Source organism: Melospiza melodia, chromosome 22 (assembly GCF_035770615.1).
Source record: "Melospiza melodia melodia isolate bMelMel2 chromosome 22, bMelMel2.pri, whole genome shotgun sequence".
NCBI classification, from domain to species: domain Eukaryota; kingdom Metazoa; phylum Chordata; class Aves; order Passeriformes; family Passerellidae; genus Melospiza; species Melospiza melodia.
Window position 1 is genome coordinate 8,694,990 of NC_086215.1, and position 14,200 is coordinate 8,709,189.

The following is a 14,200-nucleotide window of genomic DNA, read 5'->3' on the forward strand; positions in this document are numbered from 1 at the left end:
TGCCTCTCCTCAGCCTTCCTGCCTTTGCTGTGATTGAATTCCCCTCTCCCAGGGGCTCTGCTGAGTGCACAGACACATCCTGTAGTGCTGCCCCTCGGGAGCAGAGAGCCAGGCTGGAGGAAGTGCCCCATGTGCCCTGGTGTGGCTGGTGGCATTTCGCTGCCAGGCACGCTGGAGAAGCAAATAAAAGCTTGGGGCTGTGCCAGGGCCTTGAGGCTGATGCAGAGCAGGGTTTGGGGGTGTCAGTGCCTGTTGGTGTGACGAGGCACAGGGCCACACTCACAAAATCCCTTGTCAATGTGGCACTGTGCCTGGAGCCACGGGGTCCCTGGGGGCTGCTGCAGCCAGGCAGGGACACTGCCTGCCTTGCTCTGGCTGCTTTCACCTCCAGAAAACAAGATTTTTTTTTGACATGCAAATTAGTGAGAGGGGAGCCAGGCCAGGGAGTGCAGTCCCAGTGCTGCTGCCTGACCTGACCCTGATCCCGTTTGCCCCAGGGGAGCTGCACCAGGTGCGGGGCAGCCTGGTCGGTGTCATCAATGGCCACGAGCTCGGTGTGTCCAGCCTTGATGCCAGCATGCTGGGGGACTCTGAATCCAGCACCACCACCCTCCAGAGCAGCATTGGGAGCATCCCACCTGCCATAGGTGAGTGGACATTTCCATCCTCACCCTGGTGAGAGTTTGGACCTCTGTCAGATGTAAATCTTGGGGGAAAGGTTTTTATTTCTTTCTTTGTCACCTGAAGAGCAAACCTTTTTCCCCAAACCTTCCACTGTGAGCAAGGAGGGATGGGACTGTGACGGCGTTCACAGGGGTCTGAGGATGAGGGGAGAGATGAGGATCTGACTCCATGTTTCAGAAGGCTGGATTTATTATTTTATGATATAAACTATACTAAAAGAATAGAAGAAAGGACTTCATCAGAAGGCCAGCTAAGAATAGAAAAAGAATGATAACAAAGGCTTGTGGCTTGGACAGAGAATCCGAGCCAGCTGACTGTGATTGGCCATTAATTAGAAACAACTCTATAAGACCGCTCACAGATGCACCTGTTGCATTCCACAGCAGCAGATAATAATTGTTTACATTTTGTTCTTGAGGCTTATCAGGCTTCTCAGGAGGAAAAATCCTAAGGAAAGGATTTTTCATGAAAGGTGTCTGTGACATGGGACAGCCTGGGTGCCCCAGGAGGGTGCTGGCTCCATGGTGACACCTTTTCTTCCCCGTTCCCAGGGCCGCTGATGCGGGTGCTGGTGACCATCACGGCCCCCATTTACTGGTCCTTGGCCCAGGCCCGCGGGGCAGCCCAGAACGGGCTCCTGCTCACTCGGGGCACCTTCCAGCACGAGTCCCTGCTGCACTTTGCCACAGGTGAGGGGTCCCTGACGGCACAGCCTGGCCATCCCAGCCTCCACCTCCCCCATGCAGCACGCTGATCCAGAGTGCAGCTGTGTGTGGGGCGCTGATCGCTGTCCCCCCTGGCAGGGGAGCTCCTGCGTGTCACCCACCGGGCGCGGGGCGTGGGTGGCGCTGGCGCTCTGCGGCTGGACAGCGTCATCAGCGGCTCCGTGCCCGAGGGCTTGGGCGATGCCATGCTGCTGCTGCAGGTGCTGCCCCTGCCCGTTATCCCCACGGAACCACGGCTGCCGTGCCGGGAGCACTGGGGTGCGTGGCCTGACCCTTTCGCTGCCTCTCCCCAGGATTTCAGCGAGCGCTATGTGCGGACGGGCGCGGGGCAGCTCTCAGGGAGCTCGGTGCAGAGCTTCCTACGGGATGGGCGCCTCCTCCGTGCCCACTGCAACCACACCATCGTGTTCGACCCCCCCGTGGGCCCACAGCCCCCCCGGGTGCAGCAGCTGCGGGCCAGAGCCATCAGAGCCTCCTATGACCCAGCCAAGCAGGAGCTGCGCTTCCAGCTCCGTGCCTGGCTCGATGCAGGTGAGCAGGGCAATGCCCAGCGAGGGGATGGAGATCTGTGATCATTCTGGGTGTCTGTGAGGGTGCAAAGGCCGTGACCCTGCAGTGACATGCCACACTCTCTCTGCTCTATTCACAGGGGCTGACAGAGACCAGTGCCCGCTGGGATTCACCCCAGACCCTGGGCAGCTGTACTGCATGGGTATGGATCCTTCCTGAGGGGTCATGAGGATGGCAAGGGCATCTGGTGCCACTTCCCTGTCCCCCTAACCGTGTTCTCTGAAAAGTGACATCTGGTGCCACTTCTCTGTCCCCAGATGTTGATGAATGCACTGAGGGGTCCCATGCCTGCCGCTACAACCAGGTCTGCCAGAACATTGCTGGCTCCTACAGCTGCTCCTGCCCCCCTGGCTACCGCACGCTGGGCACGGGCTGGCCATGCCTGGGTACGAGCTGGGCTCTCAGGGCCCACGGTCACCTCCCCCTGCCCTGTTCCAGCCTCATTCCCCCATCCAGCCGCAGCTCCGCATTTCTTTCCTCCCCCAGATATCAACGAGTGCCTGAATTTCCCCCCTCTGTGCGCCTTCGAGTGCCGCAACCTGCGGGGCTCCTACGAGTGCCTGTGCCCCGCTGGCCAGGCCGTGCTGCCAGGCGGGCGGTGCGGCGCGGCGGGGATGGAGGGAGGGGACACGGCCAGCAGCGAGCCCTGGGACACTCCCCAGGGCCGGCAGGGCCCGAGCAGCCTCCCGCGGGGACGGTCCTGGTACAGCCGGCTGGCCCTGCGCCGTGTGGCCAAGGATGCGGCAAGGGGAGCCCGGGGCCCCCCCTGCCCCACGGGCTACATCAGGAGGAATGGCACATGCACTGGTGAGTGTGCTTGGGGAAGGGTGTTGAAGGGAGTTCAGAGATTACTTTGTCCCCAAAAGGTGCCTGGTGTCCTCCTTGCTGCCCTGTCCATCGCTTTGTGCCCTGTGGTTTTTGCTGGGCTGGGAAGGGGAGGTGACAGCCAGGCTGTGTGACCGTGCTCACAGGGGTCTGAGGGTGAGGGAAGAGACGAAGATCTGACTCTATGTTTCAGAAGGCTTGATTTATTATTTTATAATATATATTATATTAAAACTATACTAAAAGAATAGAAGAAGGGATTTCATCAGAAGGTTGGCTAAGAATAGAATAGCAAAGAATGGTAACAAGGTTTTGTGGCTTGGCTCTCTGTCTGAGCCAGCTGGGTGTGATTGGCCATTAATTAAAAACAACCAACAGGGGCCAATCAAAGATCTACCTGTTGCATTCCACAGCAGCAGATAATCAATGTTTACATTTTATTCCTGAGGCCTCTCAGTTTCTCAGGAGGAAAAATCCTAAGGAAAGGGTTTTTCATAAAAGATGTCTGCAACAAGGCTGGCCCAGGGCAGTGGCACCAGAGGGGACTGATCCTCCCCTCTTGCCTTCACCCCTCTCCTCCCACAGATCTCGACGAGTGTCAGACACCACACCAGTGCCAGCACGAGTGCAGGAACAGCCTGGGCAGCTACAGCTGCCTCTGCCCCACTGGCTACCGGCTGCTGTCCAATGGGAAAACCTGCCACGGTCAGTGCAGGGGTGCCAGGGGATGCCCCGTCCCCATGGTGCCCTGGGTGTCATCTCTTTGGGGCTCCCAGTCTTTCTCCTTTCTCAGGAAGGTTGTTCCCAGCCTCGGATCCCCACAGTCAGTGCTCATGTCTCACTGCCTCAGTGTTCAGGCAGATGTGGGGGGGCTGGGGATTGAACCCCCATCTCAGCCACCTCAGAGCTGTCCCCTCTCTCCCTGCAGATGTGGATGAGTGCACGGAGGGCACGATCCAGTGTGGCGCGAGCCAGATGTGCTTCAACACCCGCGGAGGTGCCCTCTGCACGGACGTGCCGTGCCCGGCTGGGTACCGGCGAGCCTCCAGCCCGGGGTGAGTCCTGCTGTGGGGCTGGGAGTGCCCATCCCACCACTCCCCGGAGCGTCCTGCCCACTCCCCAGCACCCACACGCCGCCCATCTCTCCCGCAGGCTGTGCGTGGGGCGCTGCCCCCCGTTCTGCGGCCCGGCGGCTCCCCCCACGCTGCAGTACCAGCTGCTGCCCCTGCCCCTGGGCATCGCTGCCCGCCGGGACGTGCTGCGCCTCACCCCGGCCTCCTCCCTGCGCCCCCGGCCCGTGTTCCAGCTGCTGGAGCCGGAGCCCGACAGCCCCTTCGCCCTGCGCAGCGAGCGCGGCCGGGGCATCGTCTCCACGGTGCGGCCGCTGCGGGAGCCCGGCACGCACAGGCTGCAGGTGCAGGCGCTGCTCCCGGACGGGCAGCGAGCCCCCAGCACCTTCCTCCTCCTCATCTCCGTCTCGCCCTACCCTTACTGACACAGCCCAGGGGCAGGAGGGGATCATTTCTCCTCCTGTCCCTCCCCACCCCATCGGTGGGGCATGTGGTTCAGGGAATGCTGAGCTTGTACCTCTTGTGTCCCTCCCAGACACCCCTGACCCTCTCAGCTGTGCTCCTTTCACCCAGGGCCGGGCCCTGACTCAGCAGGAGAGTCAGGATCCCATGGGGGATAAGATGTCCCACCAATCTCCTGCAATCAGGTCCCAAATCCCAGAGCAAACGCAGCTTTGGGTGTGTTTGGATGGCCTTGGCCACTGTCAGTCCCCAAATGTGGGGGGTGGGAGGATGAACTGGGTGACAGTGGCCAGCAAGGGTCCCACCAGGGAGCAGGGAGGGATTCCCTAGGCTGGGGAGGGTGTGGGGCATTAACCATTATTAAACTGAAATAGTCTTTTTGTTTGTTTGTTTGTTTAATCCATTTGATCTCTATGCACTCTTATTGATTTATAGAGGTGTTTTGTGGCTAAATATTAGCTGTGCCTGAAGAAGGCAGCTTCCTTCAGCATGTGGGAGAATTCCCAAGGCTTGGACACCTCCCTGCCTGGCCTTGGACCATAAAGGGGAGGATGTCTGGATGTAGCAATGCCAGAAGGCCAATGTCCAGCCCTGAAGGTCCAATCCTGCCCTGGTGTCAAACTCCTGAAGCAGCAAGAGCAGGACGTGGCTTCTCTGCATATGGTGAAGATGGAGGCTGTTCCCCAAACACCATTTCAGTCCCAGCTGATGGTGTGGGGAGTGGGATGTGGGCTGCTGGCCCCAGGAGATGTGAGCCCACAGCCACCAGGGCTGGGCCATGGGGGCTGATGGTGGCTTTGCACCTTCCATGGTCAGACCCCTGTCCCTGGAGCTGCCTCTTGTTGTATTTGTCTGAGATTCCCCTAAAAACCTCTGTCCTTTGGGGTGGAGCTTTCCTGTCCTCCAAAGCCAGGCCTGCTGTGGCTCTGGGGTGCTCTGTGTGAGGGGGGAAAGGTGAGTTTGGCCCTGTGGGCAGCCCTCTGCCCTGTCCCCTCCTGCCCACGCTGGCTCCTGCATTTCCTCTTGATGGAGGTTCAAATAAACCCAACCTTCCCCTCCTTGCTGTCTGGGGAGGAAAGCCAGGTGCTGCCATCTCTCCTCTGCCCCCATTTTCCCACTCCTCAGGGGCAGGAGGCTCCATGGGTGCTCTGTGGAGGATGCTGAGGAGCTCAGGAGAGGGGGGAGAGCTGTGGCAGCACCCAGAGCAGCCCTGCAGGGGCTGGGTTCCATCTCAGGGCCAGCTTCTCCCCCGGTTCTGCGGGGCAGGAGGAGCTCAGGGCCTCTCCCGGGACGGTGCCCAAGGAGGGGCTGTCCTGCGGCGGCTCCGCCCGCCCGAGCCCGGTACAAAGGAGCAGCGGGAGGGGGAGGATGCTCCAGGCACCGGCCCAGAGCACCGAGGGCAGCCGGACACCGGCAGTGAGCGAGTGAGTGTGGGCATGGCATGGGGGGAGAGGGGAAAGGGGGGCTTTGCCTTGGGAGATGTCCCCTCATCCTGTCTGTCCCACTTCCAGCCACCCACGGGTGTGGAGCAGGGCAGGGGGGTGCCAGCCCCTTCCCAGCACGGTGCAGACTGCAGTCAAGCCCTTCCCAGCTCAGTTTGGGATGAGTGGGGAGTTTCCCTGTGAGTCCCATTTCATTGAGGGTCCCCTTGGCCATCTCAGGGAGCGAACTGAGACCTCAGCTGGTACCTCCTCGTGCCCTCTCTGCTCTGGGGATTTTGGGGGGCGGGATGGAACCTCCACGAGGTAGAGAAGCCCAGCAGCACTGAGCACATGCCTGTGCTGCTGGAAAAGCTGTTCCTGTCCCTCCTGCCTGCCTTTGCCCCTGTTCTTACCCCTCCTGCCTGCTCCATCCCAGCCCACAGGCAGCAACACAGCTGGCAAAGATAGTTCCTCTCTTCATCAAAGTTTCAGCCTTTTTATTCCTCCCCCCGCCTCTTTCTGTTTATTTCTTGGTTTAAAACTGAAAGCGCCGTGTTCCTTTGGCGCAGGGCAGCCCCAGCCTCTCCAGCAAAATAAATCCCTGCCCCAGCTCACACGGAAATCGCTACGGAATAACAACAAGGGCTGAGAAAGTCCCGCCGCCTTCCCCTTCACCGAGCTTTGTTTGCTCTGATTTATTGCCACCAAAACTTCGGGGCTCTCCCTTCCTGGGCAGGAGGGTTTGGCACCCCCCGTGTTTCCCGAGCTGGGAGCGCTGCTGTTCCCACCCCGTCTCTGGGATGCAGGATGCGTCTCCGGGACAAAGTGCCCCCAGCCCCCTCGGGCATTGCGACATCGGGACGGGTCTGAGCAGGCAAAACTTGGAGGAATTTCCCTTCCCTATCGCCCCGCTGGGCCACTGGTAGAGCGAGTGCGCCCGCTCTCGGAGCTGCTTACTCAGGCTGGCAACCACAGCAGCGATGCTGGTGGCCACAGCGGGGATGAGTTTGGCACTAAAGGAGGGAAGTTGTCTCCAAAAGAGCCGCAGGAGCAGCGTCAGGGCTGGGCTGGGCCGTTTTGGGAACTGCGATTGCCTTCCTCTAAATGCCCCGTGAGGAAGGGGCGGCTGGAGCTCGCTGGGCACGGACCCAGCTTGGCACAGGGAAATGCTGCTTGCACAAGCCTGGGCACCGGGTGCTGCCTGCGTGGCACGGCCCGACGGGCACGGGCAGGCTCGGGGAAGGGTCCGGGGCTGCCAGAGCTCTGTTCTCAGCGGGAACCCGTCAGGAGCAGCGCAGAGCTGCCCGTGGCTGGCTTCCAGCCTCACCCTGCGGGATGCTGGCTCTGCAGCACGCCTTGGTATAACCCCATCCATCCTGGGAGAGCTGCTGGGTGGGCAGGCACGGCCCGGAGCGGCGGGCAAGGCCCGGAGCAGCGGGCAAGGCCCGGAGCAGCGGGCAAGGCCCGGAGCAGCAGGCACGGCCCAGAGTGGCGGGCACGGCCCGGAGCAGCAGGCACGGCCCGGAGCAGTAGGCACGGCCTGGAGCAGCAGGCACAGCCCGGAGCAGCAGGCACGGCCCGGAGCAGCAGGCACAGCCCGGAGCAGCAGGCACGGCCCAGAGCAGTAGGCACAGCCCGGAGCGGCGGGCACGGCCCGGAGCGGCGGGCAAGGCCTGGAGCGGGGGACAAGGCCCAGGGCGGCTGCAGGAGCGGGATTGTGCTGACTTGGCAGCGGCAGCAGCGCTGTGAAAGTGGCTCAGGACAGGACTTGGCCGGCTCCACGTCCTCCTGCTCCGGCCAAGGGTCAGCTGGCATCGCCTCCTCGTGGGGCCCTGGGATTCACAGCCTGGGGACATTCCTGTCCCCGGGGACTGCCGGGACTGAGCCCCTTCCTGCCCGGGAGCCCCAACCCTCCTGAGATCCAGGCTGCTGCGCCCTTCACCATCTCCTGGTTTTGGCTGAAGTCCTCGGTATCCTTGGCTGGAGGGTGAAAGGTGCTGAATCCCCACGTAGGTGTTTGGTGCTGGCAGAAACCACTGTAGCACGATTAGAATAAATGCTCTGTAAGCATTAATTAAACTTGGGGCTGGGCTGGGCTCTAGGGGATGCTGCCAAGCCCCTCAGCCCTGCAGTCCTGATGGGCACAGGGGGCTGAGCCTGTGGCCGCTCTGCAGATGGGCAGGACGTGCTGGGGGGTGCCAGAGCAGGGCACTGAGCTGTGCCTCTGCCACGGTGCCTGAGCCCTTCCTCCCCAGCACTGCAGGGCACGTGCAGAGCGTGGGGCAGGCTGTGCTGGGGCTGCCAGCACGGAGAAAAGGTAAGAGCCATACCACCCTCCTGGCTGGGAGGGCTCCTCCGTTGTCCAGCCACCTCAGGGTGCACAGGCAGGGTTTCCTCCCTGGCTGAGAGCCACAACCTGGCCATGGTCACAGTGCTGTGGCTTTGCCTCTTGCCCCCAGCCCTGCCCTGGCTCCCTGCAGCCTGGGAGGGCTCTTACTTCAGCTGGTCCTTCCTGGTGCCGTGGCTGGTGGCTGCAGTAAGGCAGGAGGGGCTCCCTGACCCCCTTTTCCTTTGCTTTGGCAGCACCATGGCTCAGCCCAAGGGCACAGTGGTCCTGGCCTACAGCGGGGGGCTCGACACCTCCTGCATCCTGGTGTGGCTGAAGGAGCAGGGCTACGATGTTATTGCCTACCTGGTGAGCTCTGGGCTGTCCCTGGGGGTGCAGGGGGTGCAGGGCCACTGGTCTGGGGGGGCAATGGGGGTCCTGCTGTGTGTGTGTGCTGTGGTGGTGACCCTGCTCACACTGGTTAACCATGGCCCAGCTCACTGCTGCTCTGCTGAGCTGCCAGCCCTGTGTGGCACAGCCTGTCCCTGCCAGCTAATGACCCTGTGCTAATGAAGGCAGGGAATCAGGGCAGAGCCAAGGGGCTTGGCAGAGCAGGGCATGGCCCTGAGATATCCAGCTCAGGGAGTGGAACTCCCCTCCTGCCCATCCTGGGTGTCCTCAAGCCCAGCCACCACAGATTCTGTCACGCCATGCACAATGCCCTGTGCCAAACTGGGCTTGCTCTGGGTTTTGTGGCCTTGTTTCACACTGAGTCTTTTTTTTTGTTTTCACTGCTTCCAGGCCAACATTGGGCAGAAGGAAGATTTTGAGGCAGCACGAAAGAAAGCACTGGCACTGGGGGCCAAGAAGGTAACGCAGTGTCCCTGCCCTTGCTGCCCACCATGGGGGTCTCACACACTCCAGAGAGGGGATTGTGCCCATGAGAAATCTCTTCTCCAGAGGATTTGCCCCAAAGCCTTTTAGCAGCACTTAGGAAAAGAGAAGCAAAGAGATTTTTGCTGCACTGTTCTTAAAACGGCAGAGTGGATTTCCCCTGCAGCAGCCCTTCCATCAGGGTCCCTCTGCTGGCAGGTTTACATCGAGGACGTCAGCAGGGAGTTCGTGGAGAGCTTCATCTGGCCGGCCGTGCAGGCCAACGCGCTCTACGAGGATCGGTACCTGCTGGGCACGGCCTTGGCACGGCCCTGCATCGCCCGCGGGCTGGTGGGCATCGCCCAGCAGGAGCGAGCTGCCTACATCGCCCACGGGGCCACGGGCAAGGTGAGCAGGGCACACGGGCACCGGGCAGGGAGGGCTCCTTGTGCTCGGCTGGGGGAGCTGCTCAGCCTGCAGGGCGAGCTGGGGGTGCCAGGAGGGGTGTATGGGGTGTTTTAGGGGATCTGTGCAAAACTCAGCTGTGTTTCAACACTTCCTCCTCGCTTCTGGGATTTCTGTGCCCAATTTCGGTTCCGTCTCGCTGTTGGGAAGGTTGGAGTCACAGCTGAGGGTCTGGCAAGGATTTCAAAATGCTGGGGCTGCCCGGGCCAGGAGCCAGCTGAGACTCCTGGCCAGCACAACCCGACGTGGTTAGGGGAGTCCTGGAATAGGTGCAACTGTCCCAGGCTCTGTCCCTGTTCCTGTCCCCAGTTCTGGCTCTCCTGGCCCCTGTCCCCGTTCCTGTCCCTATCCCGGTTGTACCAGACCCTATCCCTGTCCTCGTTCCTGTCCCCATCCTGGCTGTGCCGGTCCCTATCCCGGTTGTTCCTGTCCCTATCCCCATTTCTGTCCCTATCCTGGCTGTGCTGGTCCCTATCCCGGTTGTTCCTGTCCCTATCCCCTTTTCTGTCCCTATCCCGACTGTGCCAGTCCCTATCCCGGTTGTTCCTGTCCCTGTCCCCATTCCTGTCCCTATCCCGGCCGTGTCAGTCCCTATCCCGTTTGTGCCGGTCCCTGTCCCAGTTGTCCCCGTCCCCGCAGTCCCCGCCGGCCGCAGGGAGGACACTTTGCCGCTAGAGGCAGCCAGAGACCGCGGATAGGGGATGCTCGGGGCCAGCCCGTTCCTGGAGAGGGGGAATCCCCCTCGGGGAGCGTGGTGGGGCCGTGGGACCTGCGGGACGTGGCCGTGGGTCACCCCCAGCACGTCCAGCCCCTGTCGGGACACCTGGGACGGGTGAGGGTGAACCCAGGAGCTGCTGGGTGCCTCCTTCTCCTCCTCCCACAGCTCATGCCTCGGGCTAGGGTGAGGTCTTGGGGGTCCCCACGGTGGGGGCTCTGCTAGAAAGGGGATGTTAAATGCAGCCAGGAGAGTGCCAAGCACCCAGGAGATGGGGCAGAGGGACAGCTGAAGGGACACATGACAGGAATTACTGTCTCTCCTGCTGCAGTCAGGTCCCTGCACCCCTTTCTGTCCATCCTATCCATCCCCACCAAGCTTTTCTTGAAAAGGTGCCCTGGATTAACACACCCCCACCGCCACGGTGTCCCCTGTGCCCCCAGGTGCCACCAGCCCTCCCTGCTGGCAGGGTGTCGTGGTTTGGCCTGCGACATTTCCAGCACCCCATAAAGCTCACTTCCTCTCAAACCCCGACACGGGGGCACCCCCGGTGGCTGCTCTCCCCGGGCCATTAAGCCGCGGGCACTGGCAGGGACGGACGGACGGACGGACTGCCGGTAACTCGAGCCGGCTGCGGAGCCTCAGATGGGACCATCTGGGGTGTGGATCCCGCTGCTGCCGAGCAGATGGACAGTGCCGGGCCCGGGAGGGAGCTGAGTGCTCTGCTGGATGTGTGTAATAGTCCTGTGGGAATGCCCAGCCCGGTGGAAATGTATCCTCAGGCCCACGGCAGGGAATGGGGGTCCTCACACCCCGTGGTGAGGGTGGAAAATACATCTAAGTGAGTGCTATTCCCTTGGAAGGGCTCATAATTCCCAGCCTTCCTGCTGCTCCCTGCCCCTTCCCAGCTACCTGGGCTCATTAGTGGGATCTAATCAGCAAGGGACAATTAAGGTAAAGGGAGGTTTGGAGCTGTTTAATGATGAGTTTCTGCATCCCTCTGCTCACTGTGGTCTTACCCCCACCTTGCCCTCTTCCTTCTTTGTCCTTTGATGTCTTTGGGGGAAAAAATACCCAGATCTGGTTTGAACACACACCAAGAGCTACAGGAAAGGTGGCTTGGGGTCCAAACCAGCCATGGAGATGGACCAGGAATGATCAGGATGGAGAATCCTTGCCCTCTGTGCCCAAGGTTTCCAACACCACCAGGGGAGCTGTGGCAGGAGCCAAGCAGCTCCTCAGAGGCTGAGTGTGTGTGTGTGTGTGTGTCTCTCACACCCTGAGCTGGGGTGACCCCTCAGCTCCTCCTTTCCTGTTCCAGGGCAATGACCAGGTTCGGTTTGAGCTCAGCTGCTATGCCCTGTGTCCCAAGATCAAGGTAAGGCACCCAGACCCATCCTCTGCCTCCCCACCGCGGGGCTCCTGCCCCTCTGCAGCTGCTGGCAATTCTGTTTTAACACCCGTGCGAACGGCCCTGCCTCACTTTAACAAGCCACCAGCTGCACGCAGCCACGTTTTGGCATTTCAGGGGGCTGTAATGATCCTTAATTGACCTATTTTTACCCCAAACACCACGAGGCCACAGAGGAGGCAGCACCAAGGCAGCTGCTGGCTAATCGATGCTGCCTGTTTCCCTCTGCATCCAGTGCCTGGTTAGGGTTGGGGTTTGGTTTACTCCCACCTTGTGCTGGGAGATTAAATTTCAGCTGGGGGAGCAACACCCTGTGGGTCTTGGCTCCCAGGGGCTACAAGAGGGCGGGGGATTCTCATCTCCTGCTCTCCTGCCAGGTTGTTGCACCGTGGAGGCTGCCTGAGTTTTACCAGCGCTTTCCTGGCCGCCGTGAGCTGATGGATTATGCCAAGGTAGGAGCTGGTGTGGGGTAGCCACAAGATGCCCAGGGCAGCAAAAGGTGCTCAGAGTGGCTGTGGAAGCTCAGGGTAGGCCTGGGATTGTTGGAGTGACCATGGGATGCTCAGGGCCACCACAGGATGCTCACCAGGCTTGGCAGGTGACAGCAGCACACCCTGCACAACATCCCTGCAGCACCACTCAGGAGCCTCCTGGTCAGAGTTTCCCCCACCCCCCTTTCCTCTATTTCTTTCTCTCCTTCCTTTCTAAAAGCCCCATAATTACCTGGCTATTAATTGTAACCCTCTTTCCAAGGAAACGGGTCCCAGCTCCCTGACTTGTGTAACAGACAAAGCAAATTCATTCACCTTTGTTGTCCCTTCCTTTTTGAAGTACAAGTTACAATAAAACATATTAGAAGTTTTGCATCAGGTTTTTATGTGCCCACCAGGGTACCTTTCTTTTTTAGCGACTCCATGGAAATGCTTGACAACTCAGCTCAATCAATCAAAAGGGAAAAGTCAGCTCTGTGCATAAACCAGAAAATTGCTTCAGTTTTTAAATAGCTGCCACTGGAGCTGCCTGGGTAATCTCAGGGAAGGAGAGGTGTGGAGCTGGAGGGATGTGGCGTGGAGTGAGGAGCCCTCTGAGTCCATTAGGGCTGCCAGGAGAGCATGGTGTGTTGAGGATTGTGTTTGCCATCTGCTGCTGTATTATGAAGGGGAGAGTTTACGAGAGCTTTCCATATGTTGCCAAACAAATTGTCAAACAGGGCAGTTATTAAGAGCACCGTGGTTTTATTATATGGAAAATGGAACATGTGTTTTGGGGTTGGGGGTTTTGTTTGGTTGTGGGGATTGTTTTGTTTGTTTGGGAAGGGGGAGGAAGGGAAATGAAATGGGTTGGGGCCCCATTCCATGAGCAAAAGGTTGTGGGTGAGGGTTTAAGTACTTTTCAGTCTTTAGTTATCTGTAACAAAAAAAAAAAAAAAAGTGGTTTCCTTTCTTTTTCATTCTGAGAAGAGGGGGATGCATGGCCAGGTCCGTTGAGCACATGCATGTGTCACTTTGGTGCTGGGGGAATTGGAAAATTATGATTTTGGGTTCCATTGATGCCAGGGAAAGTGAGGTTCTGTTTCACTGTGGCACAGCTCTCTCCATGGGTTTGCTGCCCAGGGGCTGAACCCAGCCTTGCTCTGGCAGCAAATCTGTGCCAGTGGCTGCCTCATTCTCAAACCTTGATGAGAGCAGCCAAACTCTCCTGGGTGCTGCCCCAGGAATAGCCTGGCCACAGGCAGAGCCAGGTGAAGCTGAGAACAAAATCCCTCTTTGGTGGTGGCACCTTTGACTCCTGCAAAGGCTGCCTAGGCTCTGTAGGTATTGGGTCTGGACTTGGAGGATCCTCTGTGACATGGGGTGAGGATGGGTTGGGGAGCACTGGCTTTCCCAGTTACCAGGAGAGAGCTGGCAGAGGGCACAAGGATGCTCAGGATCACTGGAAGATGGATTTGTACACCCCAGGTGAGGTGGGTGTGCCAATGCTGGGTCTCTTCTCACAAATAGAAGATAGGACAAGAGGAAATGGCCTTAAGCTGTGCCAGAGAAGGTCTAGCTTGGATAATGGGGGTCTCAGCAGGCCCTGTTCTGGAATTATTGTGGGGAACCAGCAAATCAGAACCCATGAGCCTGAGGCCATGCCCCCCAGGAGCAGGGCTGAGTCAGTCCCTCTACAGCATGAGGAGATCTCAGAACCTTGTTCCCACCTCAGGTGGTGGTTTGAGGGCTGTGATGCAACAACCACGAGCATTTCCTTCCCCTGTTACTGGCCAAACAAGAAATGTCCCCTCAGCCCCTGCTCCTGTCCCCAGCTGAGCCCTTCACTGAGCCCCTGCTGTGGTGACACTGCAATGCCAGAGCTGCCCAGGCTGTACAGACACATCAAGGCTCAGTGGGAGCTGCTGTCCCCATCCCTGCCATGCCACGGCTGTCCCAAAGCCAGCACATTGTGGCTCAGTGTCCCTGCAGGGTGGGTGATGTCCCCACTGGCTTCAGTTTCAGCCTTGCTGCTGTCACCTCTCCCACTAATTCCCCCACGTATTCACCTCGTTTTCACAGGCAATTTCCCCCATTGAAGTGTCAGTGGATAAATGGCAGGCTGGTGACCTCGTTAGGGAGCTGGGCTCGGGGCTGCACATCCTGCTGGCCAGGGAGCTGCT

At 59.6% G+C, this 14,200-nt stretch overlaps 2 protein-coding genes across 4 annotated transcripts in view; both read left to right on the forward strand.

Moving 5' to 3' along the window:
• Nucleotides 1-5,331, forward strand: part of HMCN2 (hemicentin 2) — a 36,952-nt gene extending 31,621 nt beyond the window's left edge. Inside the window, exons 70-79 of the mRNA XM_063174749.1 lie at nucleotides 498-647; nucleotides 1,236-1,373; nucleotides 1,488-1,609; nucleotides 1,703-1,940; nucleotides 2,059-2,121; nucleotides 2,237-2,365; nucleotides 2,466-2,786; nucleotides 3,390-3,509; nucleotides 3,733-3,859; nucleotides 3,957-5,331. Of these exons, the coding sequence (XP_063030819.1) occupies nucleotides 498-647; nucleotides 1,236-1,373; nucleotides 1,488-1,609; nucleotides 1,703-1,940; nucleotides 2,059-2,121; nucleotides 2,237-2,365; nucleotides 2,466-2,786; nucleotides 3,390-3,509; nucleotides 3,733-3,859; nucleotides 3,957-4,299 (1,751 nt within the window). The 3' untranslated portion in view covers nucleotides 4,300-5,331. The remainder of the gene's footprint in view (nucleotides 1-497; nucleotides 648-1,235; nucleotides 1,374-1,487; nucleotides 1,610-1,702; nucleotides 1,941-2,058; nucleotides 2,122-2,236; nucleotides 2,366-2,465; nucleotides 2,787-3,389; nucleotides 3,510-3,732; nucleotides 3,860-3,956) is intronic.
• A 129-nt stretch (nucleotides 5,332-5,460) lies between these two features.
• ASS1 (argininosuccinate synthase 1) overlaps nucleotides 5,461-14,200 on the forward strand; it is a 29,520-nt gene continuing 20,780 nt past the window's right edge. Inside the window, exons 1-6 of one of the 3 annotated variants that reach the window (XM_063174744.1) lie at nucleotides 5,461-5,756; nucleotides 8,341-8,452; nucleotides 8,885-8,953; nucleotides 9,176-9,364; nucleotides 11,458-11,514; nucleotides 11,925-11,999. In XM_063174744.1, the coding sequence (XP_063030814.1) occupies nucleotides 5,476-5,756; nucleotides 8,341-8,452; nucleotides 8,885-8,953; nucleotides 9,176-9,364; nucleotides 11,458-11,514; nucleotides 11,925-11,999 (783 nt within the window). In that variant the 5' untranslated portion in view covers nucleotides 5,461-5,475. Of the gene's footprint in view, nucleotides 5,761-7,529; nucleotides 7,767-8,340; nucleotides 8,453-8,884; nucleotides 8,954-9,175; nucleotides 9,365-11,457; nucleotides 11,515-11,924; nucleotides 12,000-14,200 lie in introns of those variants that run through there. The other 2 variants (XM_063174745.1, XM_063174747.1) reach the window with 2 other exon arrangements.